At 42.2% G+C, this 14,001-nt stretch overlaps 1 protein-coding gene across 11 annotated transcripts in view; it reads left to right on the forward strand.

Annotated features, from left to right (window-relative positions):
- sun1a (Sad1 and UNC84 domain containing 1a) overlaps positions 1–14,001 on the forward strand; it is a 72,644-nt gene that overhangs the window by 5,650 nt on the left and 52,993 nt on the right. For 9 of the 11 annotated variants that reach the window (XM_084323384.1, XM_084323388.1, XM_084323381.1 and 6 more), the window contains 3 exons: positions 9,361–9,549; positions 12,101–12,321; positions 13,630–13,656. In XM_084323384.1, the coding sequence (XP_084179510.1) occupies positions 9,361–9,549; positions 12,101–12,321; positions 13,630–13,656 (437 nt within the window). Of the gene's footprint in view, positions 1–6,344; positions 6,423–6,486; positions 6,558–9,360; positions 9,550–12,100; positions 12,322–13,629; positions 13,657–14,001 lie in introns of those variants that run through there. The other 2 variants (XM_084323389.1, XM_084323385.1) reach the window with 2 other exon arrangements.

Genomic DNA, 14,001 nt, shown 5'->3' on the forward strand with positions numbered 1-14,001 from the left:
CTGCACCTGTGTATACTTTACTTACTCATATAGTATATATTTAGATTCTAGTGTTTATTTTAACCATATTTATTGTAATGTATAATATAACTGATGGGGCATACAGACCCTCATCTGCACCTTTGATCACACTGCCTACTTGTTCAGATGTGTATATTCAGGGTTAATAATATTCTTTACACTGCCTATTTTTACTTTTCTACTGTACTATAATTTTATTGCCTGTATTTATGTCTTCTGCTATTGCCTTGCCTTTATCTGTACCTCTCCTCCCCCATGCTGCTAGTATGATGCCTGTATTTCCCCAAGGGGATCAATAATGGAATATCTTATCTTATAGGCTAGAATAAATGTCCTGAGTTTGGTTACTTGTTAAAAGCAGTCTAGTGACCTCAGCAGTGTTGTTGAGCAGGACATTGGACTACAGTTTCCATGAGAGAAGGAAGTGATAATGTACTTATTATAGTCGGGGTGTGTCTGGCGTTATCTCTGGACTCCACTCAGGGCTTTGGGGTGTCTCTGGCGTTATCTCTGGACTCCACTCGGGGCTTTGGGGTGTCTCTGGCGTTATCTCTGGACTCCACTCAGGGCTTTGCCCAGGATTTCCAAACAAGATGGCGCTGAGACGCAACTAGGGGGAGCCACGGCTGTGTGTCTGAATACAGTATGTGCTGTATAGCTGCAAGAAGTGATATTTATTATCTCCAGTATAGAAGCAAGCATTGATCTTCCTGCATGTTAGAGAGAGGATGCTTGGTCAGAACATCTGGTGCAATAGAGAAGTGGAGGCTATCACCCGCAGGTTCTTGAGCGTTGACACCAGAGTATCTTAGCTGTTTCTGCTGAACCGTCAAGACAGTTCCTCCTTTCATTTCAATGGGTCAGTGTGTAATAGGGCTGTCTTAAATACGTCGAAGCTTCGTTCGATGGGCACAGGATTTGAACAGGAAAATAAAATTTGAATATATTTAAAAAATTACCTAATCTCTAATTACCATATTGGCGGATTCCTCTAATTCGGTTTAAGACTATCTCCTCCCCCAGTGAATTAGGTCATTCTGATTTGACTCTCAATGTGACGTAGCAAGGAGCTGATTGTTATCTGATTGGCTCTGTGGTTGTAGTTGTAGTCACCGTCTCCAATCAACAATTCGCTCAGCGTGTGGAATTCGCTCCGAGCGAGTGGAATTACTTCCTCAAACAGCCGACGGACACCAGAGAACGATGGAGAGGGACCGCGCGCAGGAGTGTGCGCGGGGCTGGTGTGGTTATTCTCCCCCGCAGTCGGGAGCACTCGCATAATCACTGTCTTAATATCTTTGCGCATGCCCATATTTCGATCCGTGCAATAATAATCACAGGGGTATATATTGTCATTTGAAACAAGTTACCAATTCATTGTCCCGTGGGATTATGCCCCCCCGCAGCGAAATTAATTAGTATCCCCATCAATCTCTATCTCTCTCTGTCTGCCACTTGCAGACTGTGTGGGTGACTGTCACTCAAAGCGCTTATGGGCGGAGCCTAGGGCTGCAACGATTAGTCGACATAAATCAAAAAGTCGTCTGTCGAATTTTTGCGTCGATGCTTCGTATAATTTTTTTTTTTAATTTACAATTTTTTTGCACTACCTATCTTTGTGAAAGTGGCTTCTCAGCTCTGGTCCAGCTGAAGACAAAGCAGAGGAACAGATTGGACATTGAGCATCACCCCAGACTTTGAGACTCTTATCTCAGCCCCGAAGCTTCGGCGGCCAAAAAAAGCTTTGAAGGTCAGCCCTAGTGTGTAATATGTGCGTTTGTCTTAACAGCTGGTCTCCTTGAGCTGGTACTTCTGCAGCTGTCATGACTCTGATGGCTAACATCCAGTATCCCTTCACTAGGGATGGGTATCGTTAGGATTTTATCGATACTACTACTCTTATCGATAAGCAGTGGTGCCCAACCAGTCGATCGCGATAGATCTCGATTAATATCGATTATAAATAAAATAATTTTTTATTTTTTTGCAAAATCAACTCTGCCTCTCTGTTAACTACAACAAGCAATTATGTTTGTTTAAGATGAGGTCGGACTCGGCACTGACAGATTTGTGTTCATTGTGCTGCTTTTATAAAGCCTCAAATGACTGCTTACAATATTTCATGAAAGCAAAGTGTTTTGTTTGTCTAAGATTTAAAAAGGTTTAAACTTTACAGCACTGACAAAGTTGAACAAACTGCTGTACAAGTCCCACAACATAAAAAAAAAAAAAAAAAAAAATGTATATTTTTTTTAATCTCGAAGCTTCGAATTAAAATCGAATCTTGCCCCCGAAGCTTCGAATTCCAAAAAAATTCGCCTCCCCTCTTAACACTTTGGACGCCAACAACGAATTAACACGTTATTGCCCGCCATGCGTTGTGCGCCAACAACGAAGGAACACGTTTTTGGGATCAATATTTAATCTTTTCGCCATGGCATTCATAATTCATCCAGCCTCCCTGCGTTCCGCAGCTGGACCCTGTTCTGATATTGCAACGCCTCAATACCGCCGCCTGGTGGATGTCGGGCGAGTTACACTCTAAGCCAAACCGGAAGTGTCGATCGGTGCATCAAGGAAATTCCTCCGGCAGTAATATCTTGTAGAGTGGATCTAGATACACACTTAAGTGCATTGGGATTGCTATCGAAATGCAATAATCGATATGATTTCGATATGATTTATTGCGTCATACAAACGGAAATGGATCTAGCAGATCGACGTCAAATAATTGGAATATTTTTCCTCCAGTCTCATCGGCGAACGGTAAGAGGAATCTAATGTTATTTTCAGCTTGATTGTCCATTTCTTTGTTTGCAATCCATCTGATCAACATATCAACTAGGGCTGGGCGATATGACTATTATATAAATATCGGGTACAGTTCATTAACGATACACTTTTTAAACGTATCGTGATGTTTTGCCCTCGCGTTAGAGGCCGCCGCGGCTGAGATGAGACTTACAAGTGCAGTGCTAAAAGCTTTCCCCTCCCTCTCGCAGAAAAAAATTTCAGTCACACACACACTTGCCCAAATTACGTCATCTACACGCACATACACGCACGCAAGCGCACACACCTAGCCAGAGACGGAGAGGCGGTGGTTCGGTGCTAGGGATGCCCCCTGAAACCCAGGAGTATTGATAAACTCCGACGTTAACAGTACTGCTATGGTAAATTAGTCTGAGTGGATTAGCTACGGAGCTAACATAGTGTACCATCCATCTGCGACGCAAGAGTGGACACAGAGTAATGTTATGTCTAGTTCATACTACACGTATGAACTCGACATAACGTTAACGTTACTCCGTTTCCATGAAGTGTTTAATTAGCAGCAATCTGTTCTGTTGTTGCACATTTAACGTTAAGCTAACTTAGGTATCCGACGTACTTCCGGCGAGGACAGGAAGCCGTCATGAAACCGTTGCAGTCATATTGTAGTCTTTTAGTCTTAACTAAAAGATTTTAACAAAATAAAAAGCAGCAGCACTATTGGATAACTGAGTCATGTTTGCTATGTATTTCTTTCTTTAGGGGAGTAGGACATTTGTTTCACAGTTTTAGCATGATGTTTTATAGATGGCTAGGTTAAACACAGGTTTTTGTTTTTAAGAGGGGGGGTTTGATTTGATTGAAGTTTATTTCAAGTATGCAACACAACAAACATCAAGTACAGATATAGCCTTAAGCCGTTCAAATAATAAATTTATACATAAATAAATAGTTACAATATATAATCTAAAAAACCGAAAGGCTAAAATGCTAAATATATAATCTAAGAATCCAATAATCTAAATCTAATATAAAAATGCTAAATGCATGAGTCTTTTGTCTTTAATGTTGGCTTGCAAACTCAAATACTGTCTTGGTAAGCCTCATAATGAATTGTTTGGGAAAAAAAGAAAAAACATTGATGTGTATTGTGTATCGCCGAAAGGTCAGAAAATATCGTGATATCATATTTAGGCCATATCGCCCAGCCCTAATATCAACCCATACTAAATAAAGCCGTTACTGACGATCAAGGAATTATAAACAACCCCCCCCCCCCCCTTTCCTTCACGCATGATGAAGCATAATGTATACCGATCATATACATTTGAATGTTTTAATATAGCGTGTATAGGAAATAAACGGCAATCGATTATCTATCATATGCGTCAGGGCCTATAACTTGCGTTTTAGGAATTACTGCAGAAAACCTTAAAACATACTTATATTCTCAACAGTACTAACACGACAATGTATGAATGAAAAAATATAACTGTCCCACATCCGGAACGATGGATACCCGATGTTGAATGGGCCATAGTAATGTGACACAGGTGTCACACATACTTTACATGTCCTGGAAATGTCCATATAAAGCTTTTTTCTTGATTTTACCTCATGAAGTCTCAAAGGGACACCAGTGGAACATCCTGGTGTGGTCATGTGACAGATCATGTGATGTTGTGCTCCCATAAACCACCTTTCCACAATGATGACTGATGGTGGTGACTAAATTACAGAAGTAGCTAGCATTCAAAAGCTAGATTTTTGTTGCTAAAAGGTAAGATTTGCCCATTTAAGAATTATAATGCTTACATAACATGGTCTTTATGATATATAACCTGTTGTGAACACATTTCTTGAGTAAAATGATAACGAAAACAATTGATACACCGGGCATATCACCTTAAATGTTCATGAAAATTTGCTGTAACACATGTCACAATGCGAACAATTATGATCTGCTCAGTTAATTTGTCTGATTCAATGATATTTAGTTCAAACCATATTAAAACAAATATCAGTCATATTTCAATGTAGTGCCATGTTGTAGTACCCTGTAGTACCATGTAGTACCCTTTTTATTGTTTTATTGTGGATCCCCATTAGTCTACACTCTTTCTGGGGTCCAAACACACAAAAAAAATAACATAAAAATATAAAACTACAAACATTGAAGTACTCACAAGAAAACATCACAACGAACAAAACGGTGAATAAAAGCTCACTCAATATTCATAAATTAGATATCACAATTCTCAACCATAAAATACAAATTACATATTCAGTCCATAAGAACAAAACGGATCAAAATCATATGACTTGAACTCATATTATAGCATAACTTTTCTCAAGTCACCGATCACCTTTATATTTCCATACTAATTTCAAAAGTCAATGGCCAAAATGTAACTCATTATTCATGAGTGCATTTTTTTACTTTTTTTTTTTTAAACATAAATTTGTTCCTTATCATTTTTCTGGGTATTTTATTCCAATAAGCAACTGCTCTATACATTACCAAAAACAAATGCTCTGAAAAAGACTGTAGAGGTAAAGTAAAGCATGAATCTAATGCTTGCCTTGTGCTATATCCATGTCTCATATTAGTTGGGTACAGTTGTGAGTGCAAACCCTCCGGTTTCCCAGTATTACAGATATTAAACAAAAAAGTTACCAGGCTACATGCCATCCTCTGTTCCACTGTCATCTAGGTCAGCGCGGCATGCATCACTCCAACACTACTCCTCACAGAGCAGCGCATAGCTAGGCGTGCCGCCCTGTCCTGAGCTAACTGGAGTTTGTTCAGATCAAGCCTAGAGGCGTTAGACCATCGAGTCACGACGCATGTACACGGGATTATTGAATCATGCAAATGGATTAATCGTACTTTCGCCTCGGTAGCGGTAAATTCAATAGGCACATTGTGTGCATGAAAACGTAGCCAGTGTTTCCCAGTTCCCTCTCGGTGGGTCCTCCACAGCGCCCTCAGCACGAGGGCAGAATAGTAACAGCCGGTTAGCACTAGCGCGCGGTACAGCTCAGCACGAGGGCTGCTGGGTAATCCAGAGGAGGCTTAATGTGTCGTGTCCTGAGGGAGAGATGCCGGCCTCATCACCTTGGTTTCTCTCCTCTCCTGGAATTCTTATGAATTAAGAGAAAAGATTGTTTGAAGTTTTAGACTTTCCCTCACACTCTCCTCAGAGCTCATTATAATGTCACTTCTGTCGATCTTGAGTCATTACAACTGTTTAGAAGTTGAGGAATGTCTGTCTTAATTTGTGTGGTGTCTCTGTCTTATGTGTTTCTTTCCCTCTTTCCCCTCTCAGCTCAACCTGAGCCTGTATACCTTGTTGGTTCATCAAGATGAAAGCATATGACGGGATCGGTGTCGTTGTTTGTTTGTGTGTGTTGTACTGTGTACATGAAGGAGAGCGGGCGTTTGAGGGGAACTAGACAGGTAGGGGGAGGGAGCTCGGGAAGGAGGAAGAAAGGTAGTATACCTTCGAGGGGAGGGAGACTGGTTAGCACAGAGAGAAAGGAGGAGGGGGGGGCGGTAAGCAGAGACCGTTCCGCTAACGGGAAGCGATCGCTGCAGCAGTTAACAAGGCTCAGTAAGTAGGGCTAAGGTAAGGTGCTTGATCTCTCGCGTTGCAGGAGTGTGGTGTTTGTGTGTCGTCGTGATGTCTGTCTGCCGTGCGTTCCCCTGGGATGAACCTCTCTGACGAAGAGGGTGACCTGGACAGCTGGGGTTGGACTGATCTGTGTGTATCGTATTCTTTCTCCTTCATCTGTTAGTTTTACATTTTGTTGCTATTTAGAAACGGGGTCAGTCGTGTTTGCACACCTTGCCTGCAACATGCAGGCTGTGTTTAACCTACTTTAGCTCGGCGTGTTGCTGTCTTGTGTTTGTATCAGTTAGAAAGATACAGGGATTAGTTGTCGAGACTAGCAAGTGTGTTTGACAGCCTTGTTTTGAAAAACATAAACTTACAATGTGGCTGACTATTCATTTGGAAGTATTTCCCACTGTGCTCTGGCTGTCGGGCTCCCTGTGTGCTAGACTTATAGCATGCCACCTGGCTCCAAAGGTCAGCCATCTCAATAATAGCTCTGTTTGTTTGTTGAGGTTTGGCAGTTGTTTGGCAGTGTGACACTATTTTCTGTATGCGCCGATTGATTCATTAGACGAACTCTGTGCTTTTCTAAATCTGGGCCAGCTCTGGGCAGGGCATGTAGAGCAAGCTGTACATTTAAGATTAATTCTATGGTGACATAGTTCTTTGGCTGTGTGTGTCTCGCAGGGCATTTGGTGCCAGTGTTTCAGCAGACACACATATCATTTGGTGCCAGTGTTTCAGTAGACACGCATATCATTTGGTGCCAGTGTTTCAGCAGACACGCATAGCATTTTTGGTGCCAGCGTTTCAGCAGACACGCATAGCATTTTTAGTGCCAGCGTTTCAGCAGACTCACAGCATTTGGTGCCAGTGTTTCAGCAGACACGCATACTGTAGCATTTGGTGCCAGTGTTTCAGCAGACCCGCATAGCATTTTTGGTGCCAGTGTTTCAGCAGACACACAGCATTTGGTGCCAGTGTTTCAGCAGACACGCATACGGTTAGCATTTGGTGCCAGTGTTTCAGCAGACACACATAGCATTTTTGGTGCCAGTGTTTCAGCAGACACGCAGCATTTGGTGCCAGTGTTTCAGCAGACACGCATAGCATTTGGTGCCAGTGTTTCAGCAGACACGCATACTGTAGCATTTGGTGCCAGTGTTTCAGCAGACACGCATAGCATTTTTGGTGCCAGCGTTTCAGCAGACACGCATAGCATTTTTAGTGCCAGCGTTTCAGCAGACGCACAGCATTTGGTGCCAGTGTTTCAGCAGGCACGCATACTGTAGCATTTGGTGCCAGTGTTTCAGCAGACACGCATAGCATTTTTGGTGCCAGTGTTTCAGCAGACACACAGCATTTGGTGCCAGTGTTTCAGCAGACACACATAGCATTTGGTGCCAGTGTTTCAGCAGACACGCATACTGTAGCATTTGGTGCCAGGGTTTCAGCAGACACACAGCATTTGGTGCCAGTGTTTCAGCAGACACGCATACTGTAGCATTTGGTGCCAGTGTTTCAGCAGACACACATACTGTAGCATTTGGTGCCAGGGTTTCAGCAGACACGCATACTGTAGCATTTGGTGCCAGTGTTTCAGCAGACATGCATACGTTAGCATTTGGTGCCAGTGTTTCAGCAGACACGTATACGTTAGCATTTGGTGCCAGGGTTTCAGCAGACACGCATACGTTAGCATTTGGTGCCAGTGTTTCAGCAGACACGTATACGTTAGCATTTGGTGCCAGTGTTTCAGCAGACACGTATACGTTAGCATTTGGTGCCAGTGGTTCAGCAGACACGTTCGTATACGTTAGCATTTGGTGCCAGTGTTTCAGCAGCCATCATGTTATGTGGTTTGGACTGCTCCTGCCCGTGTAATGCTTCTATGTTAGGACCTTGCTGTGTTCCACTTCCCCCACTGTAAAATATGTCCGGTCATCAGCCTGCTATGTCCCCCAACAGTGGAACACCAGAGGAAGATGGGAAGTGTCCTGTCTTCCTCTGGTGTTTATTGTTTCCTGTTAAACCTGCCCTCTGATTGGGGACAGGAGTCATTGGGAATACAAAACAAGTTCAGTCAGAACTACACCAAAGTTCCTTTAATATTTGGACAATGGAATCGCATTCAGTACCAGCTGCTGCTCTGCACTCACATTCTGGTTCCTTGCTGCTTGAATGCTGTAACTTAGTGAATCAATGCAAACTAATGCTGCTTTGCTGTGTGTCATACAATTGACTGATTTGACAATTGGAGCTGGGTATTGAAAGTCAATACCATTAAGGTTGATTTGAATCAAATCAACACTACCTGGTATTTACAAACCATTTTCAATACTTTAATTGTAATTGCTTTTCATTACAAATCGGGTACAAATTGCCCTTTTAGCTATTGCCTTGGAGCCGGAAGGCCTGCCAGCAAGCTGTTAAGTTATCAAATGCAAAACTTAAAACAATACCCAGCACTACTGATAAAACACTCTATTACGTTACCATTGATTAGCATGAAAATACTCTGTCCACAATGGCACATAATATGAAACGGGAGCCAGAAGTAACAAAGGTTTTTAATAATTACCATAGGATTTGAGGTTGCAGGAGTAACATAAAAAAACAACAAACAAACAAAGACAGGACTGTGCAGACAGGATCAGCCACCACAGGGGAGAACAAAACGGATCAGGATTACATGAACACAAGATGCATGGAACAGACTAACAACCTCAGGGATACACATATACACCCACACATAAAACACCCAAACTAAAATCACAACATTTATCTTTTCCATGATGAAAGGGGACATGTATTATTGGCTCAGTCTCCCTCTTTTCTTGAGGATAAAGTGCTCCCTGAACATTCTCCTGAATCCTCTGCTCCTGGAGCTCTTCTCCTCCTCACCACCTTATAATTTCTCTTTCCTCCTCTTTGTTGTCCCTCCTTCCAGCTCCAGCTACTCTCCGTCGCTGTTGGACCGCGAGAGGGAGCAGGGCATTGCGCTCCAGCCTCCCGTCATGTCCAGGCGCAGCCTGCGGATCCACACCACCAGCTCTCCTGCCGCTCCCTATGGAGAGGACAGCCTCCTGGACGGCAGTCTGCCCTACGGACACGCCTCCTTCAGCCAGCGAGACGCAAAGTGAGTGTCCCGGGATGTAGGGGAAAACATTCATCTTAGGATATTCAAAGTGAGTGTCCTGGGATGGAGGGGAGAACATTCATATGATATTCAAAGTGAGTGTCCCGGGATGTAGGGAAAAACATTCATCTTAGAATATTCAAAGTGAGTGTCCCGGGATGTAGGGAAAAACATTCATCTTACAATTTACATTTGATTTAGCTGTTGCTTTTATCCAAAGCGACTTACAAGTTCTGTACGACAAGTCAGCTGGAAGGGTACAACTCTTTTCAGCTGAGTAACAATGTTCATCAAATGGTGTTGAAACTTGGGTGCTGCAGTTTTTAGTGCATTGTAGTAGAGACAAACAGTATTTGTATAGTAGGTAGTAATGGGGGCAAGGAAGATGATCGAGTGGAAGAGTGCATGATGGTAGAAGACTGAACATCTAAAAAACGAGAGTTTTTCAAAATGGTATAAAACGGAAATGAACCGATTTATTAAAAAAATATATCTGTTTCGACAATGTTGACTGCAAACAAGTCATTGATAAGCGACGGTCGTATTAGACACATAGCCATAATTTAAGATATAGTAAATGTGTTCACAAATGCGAGTGCTCTTCTCTATCATTGAAGTGGGTGGTGGCATACGGAGGCTTTTAAACCACCGGACCGTGGCACGGAAAGTGTTAAGGCATTGTCTGGTCTGTCATTGAATTAGGTACTTTAGATGTCCCAAGGTCTAGGCCAGGGAGCCACAGCAGGCCCGCAAGGCATTTAAATTTGGCCCGCCAAAGTTCTATTCCTCAAAGGCAGAATGTTTCTCCTATGACCATAGTGGATGCTTTTATTATGAAATTCGTAGCGCATATAACTTTTATTATGAAATGGGAAGGACACAAAGGAGCTCTCCAAATGGAGATGGTGAAGCGGTCTACTTCAGAGGTGCTGAAAGCGCAACACCATGACAACAGTTTGTGAATTCTGGTCCAACATCGTGTCCAACTTCAAGAACCTAAAGGCTGGCAATGTTCTTCCTGGCCATGTTTGGATCGACATACAAAGTAACAGAATTATGACACCTCCACCAGTGCCTCCGTCTCGCCACAACGTCATATCAGCCGAACTTTCGAAACTCATTTGAGCGGAGATGCCACTTTTCTCTGACATGCTCTAATCCGATTATTATTTTATTTATTTTTTTTAAACTTTGGCCATTCCGCTGGCTCTTTTTTGCGCTTATCGCATTTTCTCTGGTCAAGAATGACCGACAGAAACAGGTTTGAATGGGTACAGATGGGGGGAAGACACTCTGAGAAAGATACGGCTGCAGTCCGGGAATCGAACTCGCTAACCCCAGATCCGTGACGAGCACGGTTGTCCCCGGCGCCGAAATAGCGCTCGAGGTACGCGGTGAGCTACTGGAGCTCCCCCGATTATTTTCTTTTTAAAAGAGCATTTTGGTTTTTAGATGTTTTCAAAGGTGTTTGAAATGTATGCTAATTGTTATTGGTCCTGCATATCTAGTTTCCATTCGGTTAATAGCCTGTTTTTATTTGTGTTAAACAAACTAGCATTGTGCTTCTCTGCTATGGACAATAAAACATTTTATTTTATTTCATGAAAGTCTAGGCCTGTATTAAAGTGTTTCCAACAGTAGGCTATAATTGCGCACATTTGATGCTCCTTCATTAGGGATGCACCAATATTGATATCCGATATCGGCCCCGATATGACTAAAATAGCTGGATCGGGTATAAAAAGAAAATCAGATTTTTTCTTTTTATAATATAATAATAAATAACAATTCAGTACATTTATATCTGTTAATTTGTTACATTTTGTTAGGAAAGTAATGTTTTTTAAGTCGAGCCTTTCACAAAAGAATGATCCCAGTCTCTTCCACACAGTGAGGCATACAGTTTATTATTGAACAATGGGTATCGGATTGGTACTCTGTATCGGCCAAAGCCCAGGTATCTGTATCGGGACTGAAAAAGTCTGATCGGTGCATCCCTATCCTTCATATAACAAAATTAAATGCTTATTGAATGTTACATTTGGACTTGCATTTCATGCAACTGAAAGGAATGTCATGCAACTGAAAAATAAATTGTCAAAGGTGGAGGCCACTCTGTTCAGTTAAGTTGTGCACCTGGCATATGAACGTGGGAGAAATAGGGTATTAGGGTCTTGTATTTTGATCTGTGGGCAGCATCTCCTTGGACAGACTGCCTCTGTGTTAGGGATGTGCCCTTTACTGCAGTAAACTTTTAATAAACTATACTTTACCTTTTTGATCCATCAGCCTCAGTTTTGACTCTTTATTTCAGAGCTCTCTGAATTTTAGCGACTACACTATTTAGTGTATTTATTTTATTGACTTGTGCATTTGATATTGTATTTTAAATTTGAAAACACTTTGGTGCAACCTTTTGCTTTTAGATGTGCTATATAAATAAAGGTGACAATGACCTAGTATTCGAATAGTTCCCAGTGACTATTGTAATAGTAATTTTGCATCCCTACTTTCCACTCTTCCACCCACCACTACCTCCCTCTTCTCCCAGGGGGCTGAAGACGACGAAGTCACGGCGTTCCCAGCAGCTGCTCTCAGTCTCCTGCTCCCAGTCCCTCCTCCACCCCCGCCAGCTGACCCCCCGCAAGCCGTCCAGCCAGTCGCTCCTAAACAGCAGCCTCCTCAGTGTGGCCTCCAGCACCCCCATGCTCTCCTCCTCTCTGCTGGACGAGTCCTGCATCCAGGAGACCACCCTGGTGGACAGCGGCTGGGGTACGTCACTCCGCAGACGCGACGTGGAGTCTTGCCATTAAGATTATGTCATACTTGCGCTGAATGGACCCGTCTCGAGCTCTGCCTTCTTTTCGTGATCCTCCCATCACGACTGTCTCTTTGTTTGTCCGAGGAAAGCAACAGTTGTGATTGGAGGATCAGGAGAAGAGGGCAGAGTTTTAAACGGACAGTTGTGATAAATGTCAGTAAATCTACCCTACGTAAATAAACGTGTAATTATAAAGAGATATATTCACCATCTGTGAACTGCCCAGTACAATCAGTCTGACACGTTGGCCACTGAGCGGCTCCAATGGACAAGTTTGGGTTGAGTGCCTTGCTCGAAGGCACTTGGAACAGAAGTCACGACGTGGCACATGCCTGGTTTTTAACCAATCCATTAACACTTTGAGAGCCAGCCGTGTTTTCCATTTTACCCCCTTGAATGCCCACATCCACTCCAATGTTAACGTTAATATCGCCTAATCTATGTTTTAAATTATGGCTATGTGTCTAATCTGCCCGTCGCTTATCAAAGACTCATTTTCCAGTCAACATTGTCGTAGCAGATTGTTTTTTTATCGCTTCATTTCCGCTTGATAGCATTTTGAAATCACTTGTTTTCACGGAAAAAACAACACATTCTATGATAATCACCTTTTACTGGAATATTCTAGAACGTTGTAATTTTTTGGCCTATTTATGAATCGTTTTCAAATAAACGCTAGATGATCGATAGTATGTGTACGCATGCACGCTCATGCCGCCAGTTGAAACTCGATTCTCCTATTTCCTGACCGCGAGCAGAGTCAAACAGCCTATCACCATAATCACATAAAAGCTTATATATCCGTGAAAACGGGTCTGATTATCCTAATACTGATAACATAGATTCCTTACCTGAGATCAGATGGTATCCAAATGGATTATTCCAATTCCTGATCGCCATTCGAAAAAATCGCCCCTGAGAGAAGCCGTGAGTGGCATTCAAAGTGTTAAATGAATCACCATCTTGGCTAAAATGGATGGGGATCTGGCGGCGGGTGGGTTGCACTGGATGGTGTATAAGCTGGTCTGAGTGGAAAAACACATTCAACCTCTTTGACCAAATTAGCCAATTCTGTGTTAAAGATTTCACCAGTGACTTTAAATATGAAGATTTTTATATATATATATATATATATATATATATATATATATATATATATATATATATATAGATGATGCGGTTCAGAACTTGTTGGTCCTTGTTATGAAGATGGTGCAGAGTGAACGATCTCTAAACCGTCTGCATTCTCTGCCCCACAGGTCTGGATCAGGACTTTGACCCCCAAGGTAAATTCATGTTCCTTTTTATTAATCTCACTTATATGATGTATATTAGTTCAAAGTTTTCCTCACTGCTCAAATCTTAGCCATTTTCATATTCTTCTGTTTTGTCATTGTTTTGGGCAGTTCCTTTTTCAGTTGTTGACTTGAATCAGTATTTTATGTGGGATAACACAGAAACTGTAACGTTATGTAATCCTGCTTATACAAAGTTTAAACATCTTCATTAACACAGAAACTGTAACAACACTATGTAATACCGTAATTTTCGCACTATAAGCCGCACCTGAATATAAGCCGCAGCAGCTAAATTGAATGATGTGTACATATATAAGACTCACTGGACTATAA

The sequence above is a fragment of the Notolepis coatsorum genome (assembly GCF_963971535.1).
Source record: "Notolepis coatsorum genome assembly, chromosome: 10".
Taxonomy (NCBI): Eukaryota; Metazoa; Chordata; class Actinopteri; order Aulopiformes; family Paralepididae; genus Notolepis; species Notolepis coatsorum.